At 29.0% G+C, this 26,312-nt stretch overlaps 1 protein-coding gene across 16 annotated transcripts; it reads right to left on the bottom strand.

Annotated features, from left to right (window-relative positions):
- Positions 1–7,589: 7,589 nt before the first annotated feature.
- On the bottom strand, positions 7,590–17,915 carry LOC129315874 (uncharacterized). 16 transcript variants are annotated; one of them, XR_008594624.1, is made up of 15 exons: positions 17,697–17,915; positions 17,272–17,367; positions 16,137–16,220; positions 15,938–16,012; positions 15,714–15,794; positions 14,936–15,075; positions 14,321–14,557; positions 13,794–13,968; positions 13,406–13,489; positions 12,369–12,531; positions 11,884–12,089; positions 10,542–10,754; positions 9,542–10,439; positions 8,607–8,680; positions 7,590–7,964 (listed from the first exon to the last, which is right to left on the bottom strand). XR_008594624.1 is itself a non-coding variant. In XM_054960003.1 (13 exons), the coding sequence occupies exons 1-12, from the start codon at positions 17,871–17,873 to the stop codon at positions 10,554–10,556; spliced, it is 1,719 nt and encodes a 572-aa protein (XP_054815978.1). In that variant the 5' UTR covers positions 17,874–17,915; the 3' UTR covers positions 7,590–10,439; positions 10,542–10,553. The 16 variants fall into 16 exon arrangements, 3 of the variants coding, with proteins under 3 accessions (XP_054815978.1, XP_054815980.1, XP_054815979.1); XR_008594618.1 differs by having other exon boundaries at positions 7,590–9,341; positions 9,542–9,657; positions 10,365–10,439; XR_008594620.1 differs by having other exon boundaries at positions 7,590–8,680; positions 9,542–9,657; positions 10,365–10,439.
- Between the last annotated feature and the right edge of the window lie 8,397 nt (positions 17,916–26,312).

Raw genomic sequence — 26,312 nt, 5'->3', positions numbered from 1 at the left:
CTATATTTCACATATAAATTCATGGCGTGCATCTAAAAAATAAATAAACAAAATGGGAAAATGAAACCATTTTTCAAATAGTATGAACCAAAAAGAAAAACAAAGAAAAGTCTTCTCGTGAAAAAGCAAAAGATATTTAAATTTTTAAAAAATGCTTATCATAAAAAAGTAATAATAACTAGGAAAGAGTAACAATGGTATAAATAAATACTCCTCTAATCTTAAATTATAAGATATTTTTTAAAAAAATTTGACATATTAAAATATAAGATACTTTAACAAAATCAAGTTTTATTAATAATATTTTTTAATATTGCCCTTCTCATATATTCTCTCTTTAATATTTCATCTATCCCAAATTATAGAATATTTTTAAAAAAATTTTACCGTCTCAAAATATAAAAACACTTTGAATAAATTAAAATTTTAATAAATACATCAATTTTAATATTACCTTCTCTTTCTATAATTAATTGCTGTTCTTTTTCTTTTCAATATATTAAATGATAAACATTTTTAAAAGTTTATATTTTTATTTGAAAAAATAAAGTTGTTAATTGTATTTAATGAGATTTATTGATTTGTAAAATTTTGTCTAAAAATGTCTTATAATTTGATATGGAGAAAATATTATTTAACAAATGGAGTATTAAATGAGCATTTTTTTTAAAGTTTTATATTTTTGTTTTGAAAAAGTAAAATTAAAAAGTGTATTTAATTAGTTTTATTCTTAAAATATGAGAGTAAGGAGTAATAAGTAACACGTATTATACTGATGATCACACCCCATGATCAGCTTAGCTTGAGGCTTGACAATAACTTTGAGTAACTTCATAAATTCAGTCGTTCAAACCAGGAAAGTCAGAGCCATTTTTGTGACCTTTTCATCAAATTGATACCGAAAATCCTACCACGTGAGTGATTTGGAATTGGTTTGAAACTATCATTATAATATCCCAAACAAAAAAGTCTCAATATCTGATAAAAAATGACTCAAGGAACAAATAAACTTGAATGCAATGATTAAGGATTCTGCAACATTAGGGACTTGAACCCGCAGAAAAACCTTTCCAGGAAGGAAGTCGAGGCGGCCAAAAAGGGGGAAAAAGATTTAAGCATATTAAAAAAAAAAAAACATTTAGACAATAATCCGAAGTTAGGTGGGATCCAAATCCAAATGAAAAGTTGATGTTTCTCAAAGTCTATCATTTGACATGGAATTAGGAGGAGCAAATTGGGGAGATGGGTTGAGTCCACACGTGAATTTATTTGTCAATGCAACCTTTCTCTTCTCTCTCTAAGTCATCTTCATTGACAATCTTCCCGTAACACATTATTTCAATATTCAAACCTTCAGCGAAGGGGAATTGAATCCACGGATAGATATTAACTCAAGTCAAGAAGTAAATAGGGGTACCGGTCGATCATATGATAACAGAGGTCGAAAAAGATTCCCCCTCCCCCCTAAAAAGCACATCTTGGTTTCGGGGGTGGAGTGAAATGGTGCTTTGGGATCGCAAAGGGCATGTAGTGGGCAATGCTCAGGATTTAAGGGGTCATTGGGTTTGTATGATAGAATGAAATGAAAAAGGAAAGGGAATAAAGAAAAACTGTAACTTTTTAGATATGCTATGTCGTGTGTGTGTGTGTGCGTGTGTGTGTGTGTTTTTTTTTTTGGGGGGGTAAAAATTAATAACAACAAAATACTTGCTACTCCTCTCTGTTACAAAATTTAAGTTATATTTTAAAAGATTTTTTCCCCATAATGTAAGTCATCTTGTAGAATTCTGAGTAATTAATGATTCATTTTCGAAAAAAAAAATCCTAATAAGTTTCCAAGATTAACAATATATTTAGCATTTAATTAAAGTTGAAAAGTGATGACATTTAATGGATGCAAAATTAGAAAGAATAAATAATTTTTTATACATCAAATAATCTTCAGTGTTGTCTAAGTATCCATGTTTAGATAAATCAGGATTTATAAGTGGGAGCAGGGACAGAGGGAGTAGCACCTTTGGTGGATTATAACATCATGAGGGCAAACAATACTAAGGCATGTTTGGAAGGAGAAAAATATTTTTAAAACATAAACTGTTCTTAGTTTGTGTTATTTAAAAATGACTTGTATTGAGTAATGGAGGGAGTATTAAATAATGATTCAGATATAGTAAATATTTTATATTTCTAATCATGCATTGCAAAGAAATTACCTTGGTTTAGAAAACACTGATGAGGTGCTAGGCAGAAAAAACAAGTGGCGGCGAATTTGACCATCTCATAGTTTGTGGTTTGGTAAAATACTAAATGGAAGATCCCCCTTTTTAGGTGTCAAATTTCGGTGGGGATCTTCATGCATAGGGTATTGTGGCCGGTGCCATTTTCTTAAGTAGTTTAGAATGCGTTTGGCATAATTTTCTTGCTATCTTAGATCCTACTAGGATCTCAGGATACAAAAGCTGTTAGGCATATGTTATCTTTTTTTCCCCCAATATGTTATCAATTCTTTTTAATGAATATATTAACATGCAGAGAATTTTTTCAAAAAAAATAAAAAAACTCAATTAGGATTCTATATAAGAAAAACAGTTATGCAATATTTTCATAATAGATAAGTGCTACCTAATGTATGATGTCAATCATTGTGCATATCAAACACAAACATCTGGTGACATTTAAGAAACTAGATTAAATTGATAGTGTGCCAAACATTATCTCAAAAAATATTTTGGGACATTGAAAATTCCAAAGCTGGAAATTCAGAATTAGATGAATAGAAGTTAACTTTAAACTACCAAGTTTATCAGCAAATTCTTGCCTTGGTTATCAAGTAAGAGAGAGAGTCTTTTCAGGTGTGGGAGAGAGTAATTCTAAAACTAGGTTAGAGGGTAAAAATACATTCAAAACTCTTTTGGCAAGAGCATCCAGCATTATTAAATTAACAAAGGTGCAAGAGTATCTATGAATTTTTTTTTTTTTTAACAAGAGCATCCCTTCCCAAATCATTAAAAAAGAAGTAAACATAAAATGCAAAAATATTCACAATTTTTTTTTCTAATAGTTTATGGTATTTATAAATCAACAATATTACATGAATATCTATTAACTTTATAAAATAAATCAACGTTTTTCAACCTGTTAAGTTTTATTCTTAAAACTTAATGGTCAATGTCAATTTATTTTAATGAATTGAAAAAGATCAAAATCGATAATTTGAACTGAACTCAATGACTCAATTCAAATAAGCTCAAAAAATCTTATGTTCCAATTTGAGAGTTTAAAAAATTTTCTTTACTTTAATTATTAAAAAAAAATTCTTTACTTTATGTTTATTTGGGCCACTTAAATAAGTCAAAAGAAATTCGAACTAAACTCAAACCTAAATAGGCTTAGCCAAATACCTGAATTCTTGTTTATTATTAATTAATTAAAATTAAAATTAGAAAAGAATAAATCTTTTTATATAAAAAATAAAATTTACCCCAAAAAAGGAAAAAAAATAAATCAATATTTAACAATTCAAATATTTGGACCAACCTAAATAAATCTAGAAGCCTAAGATTTAAAAGCCAGACTTGATTATATAATGTTTTGTAAATGCTTAGGTATTTTAAGTCGGATTCAAGTATGCCCAGCTCAAATAAACTCATTACACTTGAATTACTGACTCTAAAAAATAACTTCTTTTATAAAGTTAATGAATGCCTAAAGAATATTGTCGATTTAAGGACATCAAAAGTTTTTGAAGAAAAATTGAATATCTTTGCATCTTATGTTTGTTCTCTTTTTCTTTCTTTCTTTTTTTTTTTTTAATGGTCAATGTTAACAGATTTTAATCAAATTTAAGAGTTCAAGAAAAGATGCCCTCATTAAAACAAGTTCATGAATACCTTTGCACCTTTATTAACTTAATGATGCCAGACACTTCTAGCAAAAAAATTCTTAAACATTTTTGCCCTTTTACCCTCTTAAAACTGTTGTTCTCTTTGAAACATTTTTTCTCAATGGCTTAAAAATTTTTATTCTAAGACCATGACTATATTATTTTTTTTAACCATTGGACTACAATTATATTGACACTTAAAAAAAATCTTTCTAGTATCTTAGAAAATGGACCTTAATCTGGCATACTTTGTCCATTTTAAATCAATGTAGTGACCAAGTCTCCCCCACCCAAAAACAAAAGGAAAAGAAATGAAAAGAAACCAAAGCATGAAATCATCATTGGTCAAGAGCAAATATATCATGGAATTTGGTATTCATGCAAGATAGAGGTGGCAAAAAAGGTTGGAAAACTACATTATCAATCGATTTTCATTTGATGTTTCGGGGCTTGCCAGAATGTGAAAAAAGAGGAACAGGGTTCTTTGGGATTGAGATCTGCTAAAGCACTTCATTTAAAGTTTGATGAAAGATAGAGGTATTGTAGATCGATAAAAAGTTCTATGAAAAAATGCTCATAAAATTTAGCGACAATGACAATTAAAAGCTTCAATGGTTATTTTTTTCAAAAAAAAAATTGAAGTAAAAATAAATTAAAATGACATTATCACATCAAGAAAAGTAAATTAAAAATTTTCAGACAGATTTGAAAAGCATTAGTCTTTAAAAACATTTTGATTTTCGGAATCTTTTAATATCATCTTTATCAAGTTTGGGTTCTTCAAATGAAATTTGGCCAGGAATTTAGTCAAAAGAAGTAGCTATACAATTTATAGAAGAACATATAGCTGGCGGGTTTCAGAAAATGCAAGGCTATTTCTCTACTTTGATATGTTGTTAAATTGCATCCCAGTCTTTAATTAAAATTGTCACACATCCATCTTGTCGAACCATCTCTAGAATCTTTTGCAACTTTTGGTTTGAGAATACAGGAGGGAGGGATGGACGATTTTGAGAGAGAACCAAAACCCCTCTATTCCCCCTTCAATCGAACCAAACTAAAGAAAATATATGTTTGGGAGAATGATATATACATTACTAAAGGACCAATTAATTCAAATTAAATTTTAAATATCAAACTCAAAATTTATAAGTTCATCTCTTAATTTTGCAATTTTGTTGAAATGAATTTACAGCTTGTATTTTAAATTTTAATAGAAAAAATGAATTTGTCTATTCTTCAACTAAGTTAAAATTTAGAACGCAAGTTACAAATTTATCTTAATGAAATTATAAAATTGAAAGTCGAATTTGTAAATTTTAAAGTATGACAATTGAAATCTTATTTAAATTAATTCATCTCCTAGGAGCCTCTCATTCTCCCTAAAAATTTCTCCTCTTCCCCTCCCTTCCCATTAGGCCACATAGTATGTGAAAGTACTTGTTGGGAATCTTGCACCAATAGAAGTTCCCAAAAAAAAAAAGAAAGAAGAAAGAAGAAAGAAAGAAAGAAAAAGAAAAAGTAAAAGTAAATATCTACCGTGTATCCACATCATCGTATTTGGTCTTTTATATATAAGTATTTTTAATTTCTTATGAATAAATTTTTCAAAAAAACTACAATTGATAGGAAAAATCACTCTCACATCCCCACAAAAGAAATTTAAATACAATTTTTTTTATGAAATCTCAAAATTACTCTAAAATCCCATATTCTTTATTCAATTTATCAATTTTTGCTGAATAATTATTGATTATTGCCGCTCAATTGTCCTTTGAATAATTCAACTAACAGACAAATTTTAGTATACGTAACAAATTGACAACTTGAATATAGAACATAAGACTTTAGACTAATTTGATTTCATAAGATTTTTATTTATTTAAATTTCTTGGGTAGGACCTAAAAGTGATTTTCCCTGATTTATAACACTTTATGAAGGAATAAGTTAATAAATATTTAATGTGAGATTAAATTATTAATATGAATAAGAAAATACATAATTAATACAAGTCATTCTTCGAATTTCATGCAATACGGGAAAACAATTTTAAGGGATGTCACATTAATAATTAAGATATAAAAGACTAAAGAGACACTTCAAAATAAAATCGTAATCAGTATAATAGGACTGCATGATAAACAGAGAGGTTTCAAGTTCAAATAAAATTTTTCTTGTCATATCCTTTTAACAAAAAATAGCAAATGCAGTGAAATTTTCTATAATATTTATTGCGTTTAAGGGCAAACTTGTCCTGAAAATTTTTCTGCTAGATGCAATGAGTATTCTTAACTTCTGATTAGTGCAATGTTATATCAGATGTTTTAAAAAAAAAATGATGCAATGTCTCCCTAAAATAACACTTCACCAATGTTAATTATTATTTTGAGTGTTAAAAGGAAATTTTGCCTCAAAAATTTGTATGAATGAGTAATTTGTAATCTAAACTTTTAAATGGCATAATGATTTTTGATTATCAACTTTCAAATCAAAAAAAGAATTTAGGTTGAATAGAATTGAATGCCTCCAAATTCAAATCCAAGCAGTCTATGTTGCCTGCAAATAAGTCTAAACAAGTTTGTATTTAAACATGTGCAAGCCAAGACTTGTTTATGGGCAAAAGACTAAACTTCAAGAAAAAGTCTGTAAAGCGCTCAAGGAAAAATTCATTTTGCATCAAAGCAACTTAGGATAAAACTTCATCTCAAAATCTAAAAATATGAATCATTTGTAACAATGATAATGGGTTGTTATAATTTTCTTCTAATTTGAAAATTAATAACTCAAAAACATTGCTTTAATAGAAAGTTTAGAATACCGATAGCTCTTTTATAAAAACTTCCAAGGCAAAACTACTCTTTAATTCTAGTCAAAATTTTCAATTAACAATCAATGCTAGTTAAACTTTACTTTAAAGCAAAATTGCACCATTTTTTATACTTATGGAGTAATATTGCACCAATTAAAAGTAAACAATACTAGTTGTATCTAGCGAAAAACTATCAAGATAAATTTGCAGTGTAATCCATATTTATTTAGTGCTCAGTTCTCATTTGTAAATAGCATTTATAATTTTTAGTTAATAAGACTAGATAACATTTGGCTAATAAGGTAGAAACGTTATGATAGACACAAAATCAAAGCATATAGAACGAAACTATGAACCTCACCGAATGACACCGATGGGTGGATTGGATCACATCCTCGTTTCCACACGACTCTTTGATTCAATGTAACTCCCTCAAAAAATGGAGTCTGCGGTCAAACTGAAACTGGAAAGTGGGGACAAAAGTACCACAGACATGCGGTGGGTGGGTCCAAATAATATTTTGTCCTCTAACAAGAATTCACCATAGATTAAGCGGACATTTAATTTTATATGCAGAATAAAAATGTTCTGTGAATAAAAATATATTTTTTTATCTCTTAGTAGAAAAAATAACAATAAATAATTAACGGAATGAAGAAAATGAGTCATTTTCTATCAAGCACACCAATGAGATAGATTGCAGAGAGATGAGTACTTTGCATAAAGTCTGCTATGTAAAGCTCCACACCATTGCCATGTGCTTTTCCGTTTTTTCTTCAAGGAAAAAAGTTTATGCCATCTAATTTCTTTGTTAACAAGAGAGAGTAATCGAACTATTTATTAATTCATCGACATACTATTTCCAAAAAAGCAGCTATCAAGTGAAAAATAAATAATAATAATAATAATAATATTAGTATTATTATTATAATCTCTCGGCCCAAGAAAAGAAAAATTCCTAGAAGCAGAGTTTAGAATGCGACAGAGGCATCAGTAAAAGACACGCTAAAGTCCTATGATAATTTAATTTCAAAGTAATCTAGAGTCGGTCAATGCAGTATTTGAATAGCCAACCAAGAAAAAGAATAGTAATCATTAGAGGTTACGACATGAAGTCCATATATGGAGAAGGATGGTGCCCAATTACCTTGGAAACGATAAGAACATGGCCTTGGATATGCAAATTTTCCAATCGACAAAAATTTATTCCCTCCTTTGTTTTGAAAAGTCTAGGAGGACACTAGTGACTGCCCTCCCTGAATCCATTGTCCCTGTAACAATCAAAGATGGCTGCACGATCAAACTTTTGACTAATTCATGAGAGTGATCTTGTGCCTATCTGAAACCACTAAAGTGAAGTTAGTTCCGGATGAGATGTGTGTAACTGTGTATCATATAAAATCAGCCAGCCATTTCTCTTTATGGTGATGGCTACCTCTCATGGCATTTTTCTTGCTAACAACAACATATAATGGAAGAAATAAAGCATATTCAGTAAAGTCAAAAACGACAAAGTTATTTCAACCAGGGACACGTAGAAAGCCTTGCGGGACTGCCATTTGTAACTAAGCCATACACGCCTGAGACGTTTAAACTTTAAACTTAGTGCAAAGCCAAAACACAGCTTGCTAATCTGAGGTCCTAGTCTTCGATTACCTTTCAAACAGTACAACCACTATTGAATCTTGACAAAAGAGAAGTTCTCGCCTCCTCTGGAAGTGCCACTTATGATAGAGATACTACAAGCTCAATAAACCAAAACGGATAATCAAACTAGATTTTCCTAATTCAGTTGGACAATTGAAGCACAAGTATATCCGCAACCTGATCGAAGCTTAACAAATGAAATGCGAACAAATTTGCCTTTGTCCTAAAATCATGATAAGAACTAAGAAAACAGGTTGATTAAATACCTAAAGGAAATTTTAAATGATTACGTCATTACAGCCTCCCTGGCATCCCACTCACTACATCCTTCATGCGCCACCTGTATGCAGTTATAATAGCCAGCTATGGGTTAATTTACTTAAATATCTCCTTCTGTATCAGTATAATAGATAAGATCCAAAAGGAATATACTCTATGGCAAGAGGCAACCCATCCCAAAGTATAAGGAGTGCTCGAGTCAAGTCTTTTTATTATAAAAGCATTATGAACTCAGGAATAAAGTCATACAACTCTTAATCACATTAATACGTGACAAATAAACAGATAGGTCCACCACTTCTGAAATAAAATTTTCCATTCAATCTGGTAGAAAATTCAACTCCTTCATAGGACATGAAACCATAATCTCTAAATATACAAGCATGAACACAAAGTCATGCATAAAACCTCAATCTTTGAAATCACTTTATAAGAGTAGAAAAGAGAATGAAAGGCTACAATATTCAGAATTAATTAAAGGACTCCAATTTGAACAAATAGAACCATGTATTGTTTTCTATCAGAAGTCAAAACAGATTCTTCCAAAAACAAATACTAATGTGTCCCTCATTTGCACTCCTGGAATCCATGCAGCAATGACAAACCCTCAGAATTATGACTCACGGGATTGGAACCATTCATTGTTAAAGTCTAGTCCTGATTCCTTCTGTGAAAAGACTAATCAACGGACCAGGGATTCTTCCATCATTGCATTACGTTTTCTGGAAGAACACCTAGATTTAGAGTATGTAAATATAAACTTGATCCAGTGTCAGGTAGAATCCAGAAATGACCACTTAATTGATCATGGCAAGAAAACCAAAACAAATTAGGAAGAGGGAATAGATAGCCGCAGCTTACATAAGATCTTAATTTTTTCTGGTTAAAACTTCTTTTATTCAGAGCAAAATCCTTTTATTACCTAATTCTGTCAAGATGGTCCTTGATTTATTCCATTTCCTCTCATTCTCTCTGGCTTTTTGGCTCTCTTAACTTTTCGAGGGAATATTTAAGAATCCTGAGGAGACAATTTCCAATCTGAAATTGAGAAGTAAAATTGAAGTTCATCAGATACAGCATTGTTTTATCGTGCTTTGCTTTTTCTTTTACCAACTTGATAGAGTAACTTCAATTGAAACTACACAATATAGTGGCTAAAAGAGTTAAACCATCATTTCGAGTTGCAACAGGCATGTACCAACTGGCTTCTGTTAGTTTTTTTTTTTTTTTAATTTATGAAACCCAAGCCAGTATGGGCAGTTTAAGTCCAAAACAGAGTCGTATATCCTACTCAATAAAGTATCTAGTGTGTCTATTGTTCGGTGACAGAACCAGATTGACAGGTTCAGCGTGGGCTGCATGCAAAGGGTTCTGACCCGTGCAAGATTGAGTGATAAAGTTCAGCTGCCGAGACACTGGGTATTCAATGAGCTTATCTATGACGTATAATTAAGAGTTTTTCTTAATTTTTGGGTTAGATTTATTACATTCAGACATACATGTCGTGTTATATTTCAAGCTATTTTTTATTTGACATTTTCTGATTCCTAATTTAGAAAGATGCTTTCCGGTCTGTGATGTACATTACAATTTAACTACCATGCTTAGAATCCCTTTCTTTTTGCGGTCACCACAAAAATATTCTTTGGTCCAATGCAATTGATATGCCAACATGTCAATAAACAAAATCAACAAAAAAGATTCATATTGAGAACTATTCTAAAAATAAATGCTAATTTCAAAACCTTCTGGTGGTGTCAGTTATGCTTCAAGGCAGATGAATCGCCCTCCAAACTTTTGCAAATAAACTTATACAGATCCTGCTTAAGAAACCGAAGGTGAAACAAACTAGATAGAAGAAATGGGAGAAACTGTGATTAAATAAGAAAAGTAAATAGCAAACAGAGAGGAATCTACATTACCTTTTAGTAACATTAGGATTCCAAATCCATGCCAATCTTTTTTGCAATTATGGCCACATTTCGAGGTGACAAGCTTGGATCAAAAATTGGTACTAGGTAGGCTTCCACAACACTACCTTGCTCTTGGAGGAACAGTAGTCTATCAAGAAGGATTAGGGTTTCTAAAAGAGGCCCCAAAGCAGCTCTGAGAGACCAATAAGGTCCTATGAGATCCTGTGCACGGTTGCTGAACTAATTAGCACCAGATCATTCACTTTTGCCAGAATAAAGGTAGAATTACATTGAACTTCAAAGACACTGCTACAGCTAAGGCATTTTCTTGATTATAGACCAGCAAGTTGCAATGAATTCCACATAAAAATATAAGCAAGCAGTGCAACCATGTGTTTGATAAAATATAAGAATTACACTTTAGTCCCTAGGCCATCTATGTACCATAATCCTTTACCTATTGCTACACTTATCCAATGTGTCAAGTACAAGAACACAGATATAAAGATGAACAAAGAAAGATTTCCGAGAACAGGATTCCAAATACTCTCCCTAGAAAATTAAAGCTCTTACATCAAATCAATCAAACCGATTCCCATCTTGACTCAGGAAGAGGATCACCACCATGACACTTCATGGAGGTTGAAAAGTTTTATCAAATTATTTAAATCCAGTACATAACCTTTTTCCTTAAAGAACACATGTAACACAGACTTCCTCCAGCAATCACCATTAGTGTTCGAAATGGTAACAGCATAGCCATCAAACATAGGACTAAATGGCTAATACAACCACCCTCATCACAATCTCATAATTTGGCTTTGTCCACTAATATTACATGCAACCCCCCATGTCTATAAATTGGGCAATGATTTATCACAGGACCTAAGTTTTTAAGTTCAAATCTTCCCATCTATGCTGGCAGATCCTACCAATCCCACCACATTGAGTTTGAAATCTCTCCTTACTTTCTCAAAGAAATTTCATTCAGAGCTTAAACAACCTTTCGAACACTGATATTACAAAACGAAGAATAAATAAAATACTTCATCAAACTTCACAATTTAGCCTTTTAAAAAAAAATGCTTTCCTTTTATCAAAAGATAAGGGTATTTACGACCAGGAAGCTCAATTTTTATGACTACAGAATATCATGAACTTCAATTTAGATCCTATCTAGAATAAAATCAACAAATTTGACAAATACAATTAAAAAACAATAACAAGCAAGTTGTAATCAATTAGCATTAATAGGAAAATCAAATCCTGCACAAACTAGGGATAAACCCCACATGCATCATAATGACAACAGTACGGTTTATTAGAAGATATTCAGCATAAATTTACATACAGTAAATGGCTCCGCTTCCTTCCATATCTCTTGAAAGTCTATATTATGTGAAGGCCTAATCCCAAGATGTTCTAATCCAGATTCACAGAAGTCCTTGAAAAACAAATATATATCCTCAAATTTGGTCTGCTCACATCCAGCTCTTTCACTATAACTAGCTTTACATGGCAAGGCCTGTATTTCCAATGCTGAGCCCAAAATCCCATCTGCAGAACATTTAGAAATGTGGCGTTGTTTATCCATGATTTAAATGCTCCAAACAGCACCAGAATCAGTAGGAGTTACAATAACTAAGCATATACATAGAATGCCAAAGGACACACAAAGTAGGTGGTATCAACTTAATTCAGGATTATCTCTCTCTTCTCCCTCTCAAATTTATAGTATTCCAAAATCTTCAATATTAGATGAAATGTAGGCCGAAAAAGGATTTCAAATTGTAAATACCAGTTGAGACCTCTTGAAAAGACAAGATTTCAAAGTACCAGTTTCTGATTCTGCTGGTTTTATAGCCAGTGATGAAGTAACTTCATGAAGATGCCTTTGAGACTCAACAACTCTTCTCTGATGTCGACGACGTAAAGCTTTCCCTTTTCGTCCAATTGATGGAGTATTCATCATAGCTTCAGGATAATATTTAGAAAGAACCTTCAGAACCAAAGTAATATAAATTAGAACAGAGGATATAAGACATAGGAACAAAATGAAATGTTTATAAAGAACCAGTAAAGAAGGAAGAATCATCTCCTGGTTTGGAAGAGAACACAAGAGTAGTGAATCAACATAGAAATCTTTTGTAGCGCTATTGAGAGATGATATCGGATAATCACTCAATAATTTTGCACAACAAAAACACACCACCATAATCAGCAATGTAGGCAAAATGTATCAGACAAAACTAAAGCACAACGAGTGTCAAATATTCTTCATGTCATCAATGTTATTGTGGTAAAAAAATTGTCATCAATATTATTTTATTTTGTCATTTTTCAACTCTCTGATACGCAATGAAGTGTTGATCCATGAAACACTTTGATAAAAGCAACACAAAATGCAAAACTGAAAAACAAGTGGGAAAAAAGGCCCATCATGCACTTCAAGAAAGAGTTGAGGGAGGGAGAGTGCATTTTGGATACTAGTTATATCATTCACGCATCTTCACCCATGTGTATCGAGCAAGGTACTATGAGGGGAAAGTCTATATTACAGCATATGTCTATCAAATATGTATACATCTTCCAGTATAAGACATCATATTAATGGATTTCTGCGCACTTGAATAACACTTATCCTACCTTATTCCAGCAAAAGTTTAGGATTTACAAGCAAGAAAATTTAGATGAAAGCTTCTCATGACTTTTGTGTATGGAAGCACTACTATATAAGGAGATGATGAAGGAAACGCAACCAGGGAAGAAAAAAAAAACTACATGGTTAACAATATTATTTATATTTCAAAACTTAGAATAGGGTGGAGAAAAATCAAGGGAGCTATACAAAATAGGCAACCAAAATTTTATACCATTTGAAAAGCAGCACGAAAAGCATGCAACTCAAAGTTATGAATGCCAGCGACCATTTCCAGGCTCCTCCATCTCTCTGCACTCTGGTGGAAACCAATTATGTAGATGGACGGTCATTGCAAAATTCTTCATTAAGTTTCATCAAAATGACTTTTAATCTTTGGAAAATAAATAGATGAGTTCACAGAAACTAAATTCCAAAAAAGGTCACCAAAAAGATAGTTATAACAACCATTGCATTGTATATATCAAGGTCATTCTGGCCTATGTTATTTCAAATATAAGTGCTTCCATATATCTTTACTTTCCTCCCTCACTTTGGCTAGGTACTTTGCAATGTCTGCTACTACAATGTAGAAAGAGGACACTGGCAAATAGTCTTTGTACCTGGCAAGCAAGATCGCGTGCACTTTTACCAAGCGATGAGCCAATGGATCTTAGAGCATGACTCATTGGATACCCACACTGAGATCCAGCATCCGTAAACCTTTCTTCAGATAGTAAGTTGTAACAGCAGCCAATACTCACCACAGCTGTAATCTCTTTGCACTCTAAAAAAGTCCTAAAAATGAAACAACAGGAAGAATTACAATTCCGCAGTCCGTATGAGAACACTGAAACAATGTCGGTTACTACCAATCAGGTTGTTAAATGGTAATCATTAGTACATGGAGAGAAAACAAATAGTGAAGTTCGATAGTATAAAGAAATGCTATAGAAAAATAAATGTTCAGAGTAAGGATCATTAAAAAGAATCAAATATTAATCAAGAATGAAATGACTTTTTGGAGAAAAGTTCTCTCAACTCCTTCCTCTAGTTGTAATAGAAATTAAAAAACTGAGGAAATTTCAGTTTAATATAATTTATATTTGAAAGAAACAAAAGAGGCTTCAAGCCAATTTGTAGCACTTACTTCAGCATAGTGACTGAAAGGTCACCACAGGCATGAAGCCCAGCAAGAACCAATGAAGTTCTTTCATTTCCATATTTGGGACAATGGAGCTTCCCATTATCTGCATGATTTTTACCCTTAAACAACTGGTCATCACCATCTCCACGCAGAGACATTTCAGTCAAGTCTTTCAAAATGTCAGTGGACAATACACAACTTGTAATTGTCTTTGGTCCTTTCAAATCTCGTATACCTGATCTTGAACAAATAAACACAAAAATCAATTAGAGAGTATTGCAATCATCATTTTATAGATCAAAAGCTCTATAATATTAACTTCGAGCAAGAATTACAAGGTTAAAGTTGTCTTCATTATACTAACTCACTCCTAAAAATACGAACTTATTACATGCAACTACTGCCATGCCAGAAAGAAAAAAGAGATGACTAATCCAATTTAAACAGCATATGAGCTAGAAATTCCTCACATACATAATGTTCACTTCTTTCCTAGTCACTTGCCTCCTGATGATGCTACATATATGCATATATATATATATATATATATCTTTAAGAGCATACTAGATACTCCTAGTATAAGAGAGCATTACAGAAAAAACATAAAGGAACACATACCCAGATTTTCTCATCTGAGATGCATAGTACTTTTTAATTCGTTCTGCTCGCGCATCAGTAACACTTCCATGATGTGAGCATGCATCAATTGCAACAACAGAATGCTGGTAGTGAAAGGAAAGTACTTGGGCAAGATAACCCTAAAAGGTGAATAAAAAAACAGAATGATGAAAATATAGATAAGCAAAGAGCAACAGTAATGAAAGATATGCACACAGCTATGAATATATTGAAAGCTATTTTATACTGAACTAATACATGTACTTTCATTTTCTATTTCATGGGATTTATTGCTACAACCTAGGGCTTTCAGAGAAGAAAGTTGCTTTGATCCACGTTCCAAGCAATCCAAAACTTAAGCACCTCATCCATGGGGAAAGCAATCTAGAGGAAATCCCACCCTTTAGTGACAATTTAATAAGAAGGAAGAACATGCTCTTTTAAAAATGTTTTCCATGTCTCGCACCCAGCAGGTATGAATCTTGTGCTCCTGCATCAGCACTGTATAGTTCAATAGAGCAGTCCAGCCACACTACAAGGGCATGAACTGGACTCTTTAATATTTTGCAGTTTTAAACTAAGACTTTGAGACATAGATAGCTAGGTGAATACAGTATTTCTAGGGTTTAGGAACCTCTCAATCTGAAATTTAATATGATGGCCAAGACAAATTAGTCATAAAGGCCAATGTTATACTAGAAGACTCTAACTTGATGAGACTAAAAACAGTTTCCTGAAATATGTGTAGAAGCATAAGCAAAAGAAGTTAAAACCACACCTGACCAGCACCAACATCAATGATGGTATGAGCTCTCACACTGTTTGCTATTGAACTAACAACAGCAGAAAGAATTTCCACCTGCACATGTATTTTCCATTCATATTAATGTTCCAGGCTTCTAAATTCACTGCTCAAGAAGAAAAGAATTCTAAATTCTCAATGTTTCACATCAACATCTGCTGAAATCATAAAGAACAGAAATGCATCAATGAGTAAACTACTTCATGTTTTTTCTTCAAATTCATTCCATGGGCAAGAACACTGTTAAGTGAAGTCATCTGCATGCTAGGTGATATCTGCAACAAGACATAAGATCATTAACTAGGAGTACACATTTGGAAACTCTCAGAAGACGAATTTAAACAAGATCTAGCACAAATATTGAAACGAGAGGGAAATGCCCAGGTGAAGATCATATACTGCTTGCATGTCTGCCTGTTCTCGATGAAGCACCATAGACTGCAATTTTAGGATGAAAACCTTCAACGAAGTAGGCCAGTGCTCCTGTGTTCATTGTATTTAAGATGGCAAAATCAGAGTATAAGGCATCCTTCCAAAGAAGCAAAGAGAAGACAGGACAGATGCAAGAATAGGAAAACATCAACACGATAAAGCCCACAATTCTTGCCATATATCTTTCAAAGAGAAACTATATCTAATGATCGTCTGAATAATGTAAAAGCTGCCTATATTATTTAAACCCATGAAAGTGGCAAGAACAAGAGCTTCAGTTTAAAATCTATACCATTTTCATCCAATTAGATAAACGCAGTGAGACAAAGCTTTTCACTTCTTGCTACTCCCCAGACCTCTATAATGGACCCATAATATTATTCCCGATTTGGAGGGCAAGCCCAACGCTCACTGAATTGCCAAGGAGGCATGGACGAATTAATGAATGCATCAAAAAGATTGGCTAATAATAGAACTGGTTCAAAAACATTTAAATTAAAACTGACTCTGCAAATCTATATTATTTGAAACAATATCCAATTATGCTTGGTTTGTCCAAAATTCAAATTTAGATAAGTTTGACATCATATTATATTTAAGTGAATGATTTCTGAAAGAGAGAAACAAGAAAAATATTAGTTTCACCAAAAAGTTGTCATATAATATAAGAAATTTTTTATAGGAAATTGTTTGAACTAATTTTAACTTAATAAGTGGTGATATAAGAACTAATTCCCGAATTTAAGTGATTGCCAGACACTGTAAGTTTTAAAACAGGGTCTTCTGTAGTTAAGTGGTTTATAAGACTAAAATAAAATGCCCCTGATAAAGACAACAGACAATGCCAGAAGTGCAGGCTTTATATCACCCACCTCACTCCACACAATTACGAAACAAGAGAAGCAACAAATGGAGGAGTTCCCCTCTGTCTTTTGAATGATAGTTGCTTGGTTCTCACTCACAGGTAGGGAAAAATTACTCCTCTCATATAGTTCACATCAAATTGCATAGACTTTTTTCCACTCAATTAGATTGTTCAAAGAGTAAGCCAACCGAAAGTTGCTTTTAAGAGGCAAGACGAAACGAGGTGACAAGAACATACCTGTATTACTCCAGAAGGAATCAGGAGGAGATTTTCAACAGATTCTCTGCGCAGGCAGTCAATCCATTCCTCGTCAACATTCTCCCAGAGTCTATCCTGAAGTAATATTATAAGCAAAACGTAGAACCAAACAACAACGAAGATTATATTCTGATCACACTAGAGCATAAAAACGGTATATATTGCCTACTATGAAATGAATTAAGCACAACCAATAGATTTCTTTTTTTTATTATCATCAGTAGCTATTATTTTCACATCGATCATATTATCAGTCGTCCAAAGCATAAAATTTCACAAGCAACTAGGCTATACTAAATGTGAGCTTGTTTCTATATGGACCTAATACCTAAAATCATGCAGTTTCCTACATTTTCTCAGCATCCAAATAGAGGTTTGTAGAAGAAAGAGTTATCGATATGAACCTTGAAGAAGTCGACGACATGGGCATTGATTAAGAAGATGTAGGGGACGATGAAGTCGATGATGGCGTGGATCCATGCGAGAGTATCGCCAGCACTCTGGCACGAATACTTGCACTTGCCAACCATCTCCACTAGTCTCTCTCGCGCGGGAGGGGAAGGTCTTCGCTGCGTCTCCATCCTCTCGCAAACCAATCGGCCGCGTTTGCTTGGTGATGTGAAAATTACTAGTTCCGAATGAAGTCAGGGAAGCATCGGAAGAATGATAAATAAATTTTTTAAATGAAAAAAATAATAATTTAATTCTATAAAATGTGACAATGCTTGTAAATTTTAAAAAATGAAATTATTATTAAAGTTTTTTACAAAATAAAAAAATATTTAATTTTAAAAAATAAAAAATGGTGAGGAAGAGTTGTAAATATGCAAACCATTTTAGTTTTTTATTGAACCAAATTTGTGAATTCTAAAATTAAAGTTGTGAGTGAATAAAGTTTTGTTGCACTCTGTTGATTAAAGAAAAATGATAAAATATAATTGTAAATATCTAAATCACTTTAATTATTTATTGAATCAAAATTATGAATTTTTAAACTAAATTTGTGAAAAAAAACTTTACTATTTTTTTATTAATTTAAAAAATGATAAGAAAAAGTTATAAATACTCAAATCACTTTAGTCATTTGCTAAATTAGAATTTTTAATTTCAAACCTAAAATTATGAGCAAAAATTTTTTTTTTGTTTTTTAAAATTAAGATACTTTTGTCATTTTATCAAAAATTTTAATAACAATGAGATCTCTTAAAACTTAAAAGGCATTATTACATTTTAAAAGATCAAATTATTATTTTCTTATTTTAGAGGGATTTATTTCCCATTTCCTTCTTATTTATTACATGGTAAATTTTATAAATTTTAAAGTTTCTATTAATATGAATTCAAATTTAGTTAATGCTTATTTGATTTTTTTTAAAATAAGTTATCATAAATAACATGAATACTCATAAATTTTATATTGTATACAAAAATTATAATATCGATATCTAACTAAATCTTTCTAGTTGTGCCAGGTTAAGAACTCAAGTCAGATTGTTTAGATTTATAGACATTATGTCATCATTGCTGCGCCTCACGTTAAATTAAAAATTTTCAATAAAAGTGCAAACTACAAACTGTGAATGAAAATAAAAATGGGGGAATTGTGGTTTTGTTGTTAGAAACAATCTTGTTACAGGAAAATCCTAAAATATTATTTGGTTGCAAACTATGAATAAATACATTCATAAATTCACTACAACATTTTTTCTCTAAGCAATAATCTTATCTACAACAATTTTAAAAGTGTTGCTCAATATAGTCTTAAGCAACAGTTTTTATATATTGCTATTAATTCCCTATTTTAAACAATATACTTTTGGCAACATTTAAAAAATGTATAAAAATTTTGAATAGGCAAAAATAAAAAATGTTGCTTGTAAAAGTTCTTTAATGACAACATTTTAAAACTGTTCCTCATTATAATAAGCAACAAAAATAAAAATGTTACCTATAAATTTTTTTCTGGCAATATTTAAAATTGTTGCTTATTATTTTTTATGCATAAAAATTTATTTTTGATTTATTTGTATAATTTTTATATATACTTTTTTTATTTCCTTAATTTTTAAATTTATTATTTGGATAAATTAAAAAATTAATGTAACAATTGTGTGTGTGTAATATTTTGCATTATAATATCAACGAGTCTGCTTAGAAGAATGATTAGAGTTTTTTTTTTTTCAAGAGATTTAGGATTCAAATCTTAACTGGGAAAGAAAATATTAATGTTTGGCTTTTTAAATATTTTGCAATAATTTTTAAATGTTGCTTTTTTTATGTAATAAGCAACATTTCATGGTTTTGGGCAACAATTTTTCAAACGAAGTGGTTAAAGATAAAAAAAAACAATCTGTTACCTAAAGTAATTAGTAATACTCAAATTAAAAATACTTGAAAACTATTGCCTATTCCTTTAAGAAATATTTTTTAATCTTGTAACAATACTTTTGAAGTGTTTCAAGATAAGAAAAATATTGTAGTGATTATACTGTGCAAAGTTGTGAATAATTAATTTAAAACCTAAAAAATATTAAATTAACATTTTAAAGTTCAATATTATTCGCCAAAATAACATCACAATCTTTTGTTTAGAACTATGTTTGCTTTAGTAAAAGAGAAAAACAAAAAGGTGTGCAGAAAAAATGAGATTTGACTGGTCACCAAAGGGATTCAGATGATGAGGATGTTTCTTGGGCCAAAAAATAAAGACAGTGATGATGTTTCGTGGAGTGAATCCCAGTTACTCGAGATTTGTACCCCCTTGGTCTTCATATATAAAATATTTTAAATAAAATCATGTAAATTAATAAAAATTGATTAACTACTTAAAGTACCGTAACATTTCAGTTTCATCCTTAATCGTTATAAAAAGATTTTAAAATAAATTAGTGAGAATATTTATTTTTTCTCTTTTTAATATAATAAGGGTATAATAATCCCTTTAGTTAAAAAAACATGTTGGTAATGGCAACCTTTTATATTTAAAAATTAAAAAAATTTTTATATACAAAGACGAAGGGAGTAGGTAGAACGGCAACCGCATCCGTGTCTCACGAGCAGGCTTCACAATCGTTTTCATAGTGCGCAGACTGGAGACCATGCACATACTTGGCTTGGCGGCCACAAGGGTTAAAAAAGAAAAGGATAAGACGAGGAAAGAAAACTTGCGTGTTTCTTCCCACAGGGTCCAAGTAAAAGAGGAAAGTACGTCTATGAGCCAAAGCTTCACGAAATTCTTATTACAAAATCTCAAGAGTTTGATTTATTCGAATTGGATTTTGCCGTGAATCAATATGAACGGGCCTTAAGATTTAGCTTAGTTTTGAATTTGAAGAAAACTAAACTGCGGACAAAGTGGGTGTTTGAAAACCCATTAGGTTGGGTCAAAACTGATCAAAATAAAAAGATAATATAACTTTTATAAAACCTTGTTTCTTTGAAGGCATTTCAATAAGTTTTTACTGCGACTTTTAACAAATAATTGTCTTTGAGTGTAATTTTAGATAATCGTATGTTTGAAAAGGAGGCTGACTAAGCTAAAAAATTAAGAGCGCTTTTGCATATATAATTCATATCATAAGGCTAGACTAAGTAAACAAATCAATATTTATTATATTTTATATTATGATTAATTTATTATATTTTTTAATAATATATTGTTATATATTAACGATAAACTTCTTATAAATTTTTAAATTTTTAATAATAAACTCTTTGTATATTAATGTAAACCAGTTTTATTTTTAAATTTTTAAAAATTTACTTCATATTTTATACGCACAAGATTTTTTTTTCTAGCTAATGGGCTGTTTTATCTTAAATTAAACTTGCTTATAAAGTGGATTTGACTTAAGGATATGTTTTCACAGCCAAAATCAATATCTTTTTTTCCCCAGCAAAATCAATGCCATGGATCGATCAGTACCATCAATAGATCAATATCAATAAATACACACACACACACACATATCATGTATATGAATGGCTCTTTTTTTATTTTTTTTATAAACAGGGCTTTTTCTTTTTTGGCAGAAAAACTATATATAAAAAGAGTGATGCAGGATCAGCATAAAAAAAAGTTGGACTAAGACTTACTATAAAAATAATGGCGAACATTCGACCCCTGAATATAATTGTAAAAAAGTTAAGCGTTGGATTTGCAATAAAATATTGTCACTGTTTTAAATTTTATTGCACTCATGATAACAAATTTTAAAATAAAATATTTGTTGCTTGAATTCTGTGTGCGCATTTATATAAGATAATTAATTATATACAACATATGAATTAAAAAATAAATGTGGGACCCAAAATAAAAAATGCTTGTAGATATGAGACTCAAAAAAATAATACATATGAGATCTAATATATTTTTTTTATAAATGAAGGAGATTTATCATTTATTGCTTGTAGTTTATATATGTATAAGATAATTAATTATATACAATATATAAATTTAAATAATAAATATAAAATAAAATATTTTATTATTTAAATTAATTAACTTATTCTGCTTCACTTTTATATATAAGTAAATTTTATCATGTATATTTTAAAGTGCATATTATAGTACTGTTCATCAACACAGAGCTACGGTTTTTTTTCCTTTTTTTATTTAGTTTTTTATAATAAGAGTTTATATGGAACTTATAATAAAAAAAATAAGTGCTGGACTCATAGTAAAAAATGTTTGTAGATATGAGAGTAATAAAAAAATAATATATATAAGATCTAATATGTTTTTGTAAATATAGGAGATTTATAATTTGTTACTTGTATTTTGTATGTATATAAGATAATTAATTATATATAATATATAAATAAAAAAGAGTGGGACCCATAGTAAAAAATGCTCATAAACGTAAGACTCATGAAAAATAATATATATGTGATCTAATATTTTTTTGATAAATGCAAGAGATTTATTATTTATTTCTTGTAGTTTGTATATGTATAAAATAATTAATTATATAAAATAAAATATTTTATTATTTAAATCAATTGACTTATTCCACTTTTATATATAATCACAGGGTTTAAAAAATTGGCTAATCCTAATAATTATATTTGAAATTGAGAAGTTTAGATTAAGATATATTTGTGATTAAAATTTTATTTTTTTCTAATTTAATGATACCATCATTTAATGAAGAGTAATTAAGAAAAATATGTCATAAATAATTTTTGAAAATTATTTTTTTGCTTATGAAATATAACAACAAACTATATGAAAATTTTTCTTATATTTAAAAATTGAGGAAACATATAGTCAAATTTATTAATAAATTATGATAGAACTACAGTGATTTGGTTAGATATATGAGATTTGAATTTATGACTAAAATAAATTCTATCACTTAATAAGTATCACATGTAATACGATAATAATTTTTTAATTAAATGGGACTATTGTAACATATTTTATCATACAATACTATCTACTTTTTTATTATAAATGTTAAATGTGAAACTCATAATGAAAATGTAAGTTCAAAACTTATAATAAAATTATAAATTTAATTTTTTCAAATTATAAAAATTCAAGTCTACATTCATTAAAATTTAGGTCTACATGCAAAGAAAATAAATTGTAGAATAAAACAAATTTTTATAAAATAAATTTCTTATTTTTATGCATAAGATGTATTTTAAATTTGTTATTCGGTATAATAAATTTTAAACTAGAATAAGTTGGTGTTCATATATTTAATATCCATGGAGTAATGAATTTTAGAATAAATTTATTTTTAAAGGGATAATAAAACTTTAAATCCCTTAAATTTGCTCAATTATTGATTTATTTTCTTAAGTTTAACTTTTATTAATTTGATATCTTACATTTTTTTAAAATTGTTACTTTAATCTTTTAGGTTTTCAAATAAAAATTCACCCTTAAATTAATCTAACATATAAAGTATTCTGATAACATAACATATTATATATGGGTAAATGAAAACAAATTTGCCTTCAAATCAATTTAAATTTATCATTAATTTACATGGCTGTTAGTTCAATATTTTTTTATCCATGTTAGCAAATTTTAATAGCATGTCACATTTTCTTCAAACAATAAACTTGAAGCATTAAATTGTTATTGACACAACTTAAGGAACTAAATTGTTATTGAGACAATCTTGAAAGATTAAATTGTTATCGAAGCAAATTTTATCATCATTTTTTAAATGTACATTAGGTAACAAATTATAAAATAGAATGATTTATAATCTATATTTAATGATAATATTTTAACATATTTTTTGTTTATGTACATTATAATTTAATTTTTAAATTTTTAAATTCTAATAACAAAGTGTAAGGGTAATAAATTTTGTTTATAAAATATTCTATTCATGTTTTTAATATATTGACAAGTTATATAATAAAATAAGTTGATGAAGAGGTAAAAAATTATATAATAAAAAATTGTGTAAATGTAAAAATTATGTTTAGAGGAGCTATTTTAAATTATGCTAAACAATATTTAAATTTGACTTAGTTAGATAATCACATAAAAAATTTTGTTATTTACATTTTTTATAGGCAAGAGGATAAGAAATCCTTAAATAAAATAAGTGATTATTTATATTTTCAAGTAATAACTTGTTTAACTAGACTATGTTGTTTGAATTTTAATTTGTGTGGGGGTCATGTATAAAAATTTTTTATATTTCTTATATGCACATGATATCATATTTTAAAATAACTTATCTAGGAATAAAACAAATTGTTATCTTTTTTTTTATTCCTAACAAGAAATAATTAAGTAGATCAGGTATGCCACATCACTTATTCTCTATCCAATTAAAATATTACATTTAGATGGTATTTAATATAAATTAATTTTAATATTAATGATAATGGAGAAAGAAAAAGCAACCAATTAAATGTACATTCTATTATAAAAATAAATTAATTAAAAAATATCACACAAGATTTAATTTAAATTACTTGAAATATTTTAGTTGTATAAACCACAAATGATGTGATGCACCTAGTTTATCTAAATATTTGTCATTGTTAAAAGTATCATATTCTCGTATTGGAAGTAATTTTATTCAAGATACAATCAAGTATTAAATGTGGCCTCCTCGCTCAATGGGGATTAATTTTTATCCTTCTATTGTTATATATAGCTAATACTAAAATAAAATAAGATGTTCATATAATTTAAAGGAAAAAATCTAAAATAATATATATGTTTTAAAATTTTTTTATTATTATATATTTTAGAATTTTAATTTAGATGGATTTAAAAATTCATAAATTGAAATAAAATTCTGCCTATATAATGATCATATACAGGATAACAAATTTTATGATAAAACAAGAAATTATTTATTTCTATTTTCAATCACAAATATTATAGGAAAATAAAGGTATACAGTTAATTGTTATCATTATAATTATTTATCTATAACCACATATAAAATTTTATTTCACACCTTCTATAAACTATTATTTTTATAAAATTATCAAATTGATATTTACTTGTAATTTAACTCCTATTAATTTGTATGACTTGTTTGGATTAAGGAAAATCTTATAACATATTTATTCATTTTTTAAAAAATGAATTCATTAAAATAAGATCTTTCACTTTAAAACAAAAAACGAGGGTTAACATTTCCGTACATCGCACAGGTATCAAATCTAGTTAAATTATAAGTCACACAATCAATTTTGTACCGATGATAATTCCTTTGCGCATCATTTATCATTATCTAACTTTCTAATATTTCTAAATATAGGTCCCATACCTACATTTTTTAGCAATAGATCATATATTCACTTTTTTATCAAATCCCACAATTATGTTAATTTTTTTACTTTTCTCAACAAAATCATCCATTAACTAATTCTTAAAAAACAATTTTCTTAAAAATAATTACTAATTTAAATTTATTAATTAAATTATAGGTTTCACATTCACTTTTTCACCATTAGTAATAGTATTCTCTTTGCTCTACCAGTTATTGTTTCTACTAAGTATCCTATACACCCCATCAATTTTTATTGTAAATCCTACATGATCTCTCAAAATATAAAATTTTATTATTTTTTACATCTTGTTTTAATTTTTAAAATTTATAAATGTAGACTCTATTCACATTTTTTAATGGTAAGTCTGACACACTATTTTTTTTAAATCACATTACTCTAATTTTTTTAAAAATCAAGTTTATTAAAATATTACCTTCCCTCAATTTTTAATTCATGTGAGTTTAAAACATCTAAATATATAAAAAATTTATAATCAATCTTGACTCTTGACACATTTAACTTTTGAATTTATTTATGATGGTTTAACTATTCAAAATTATTAAAAAATATTTTATTTTATTTTTTGCTGAGTTTGTAAACTGTGTGTTTGAATATTTTTTGGCTAATTTATATATTTAATGTTTTAAAAAGTTACAAAATAAATACATTTAAATAATAAAAAATTAATTGTTTGGTAATTTAAATAATTTTTAAATAACATCTATATTTAAAGAAGGATATTTTAATCCAACACACATGACTTAACAACTAACTAAAGGTTGGGTGAATGAAAAAAAAAATAAAAAATAGAAAGGAGGCTTATATTTTATAACTATCTATATTAACAAATGTTCACATAAGTTTCAAAAAAAAAAAAGTATCACTAATTAAGATAAAAAAGACAAAATATATTACTCAATTTTAATTATAAGTTTCATATTAACAATTATTTTTTTTGTAGGTCTCACGCGCACATCTTTTTTATAGAGCCCACAGTATCCTTTAGCTTTTGAATTGCATCATATTAAAAAATTAACAAATAAAAAATCATATGGGTATTGCAGATCTATAAAAATTTAGATTGGTGCTGTATATTAAAAAAGGAAAAGGGTGGATGGGTACTTTAGATTTATAATACGCATTTGATGGCATTAAAGATACTTATATTTTATAACTATTTATATTAAAGAATGTTCACAAAGGTTTCAAAAAATAAAAGAAGAGTATCATTAATTGAGATAAAAATAGACAAAATGTTT

Source organism: Prosopis cineraria, unplaced genomic scaffold, assembly GCF_029017545.1.
Source record: "Prosopis cineraria cultivar Desert tree isolate PC_DT_omini unplaced genomic scaffold, ASM2901754v1 PC7, whole genome shotgun sequence".
Lineage (NCBI taxonomy): Eukaryota > Viridiplantae > Streptophyta > Magnoliopsida > Fabales > Fabaceae > Prosopis > Prosopis cineraria.
Note: the sequence above shows the minus strand (reverse complement) of the source record. Positions and strands in the feature narration are given on the sequence as shown.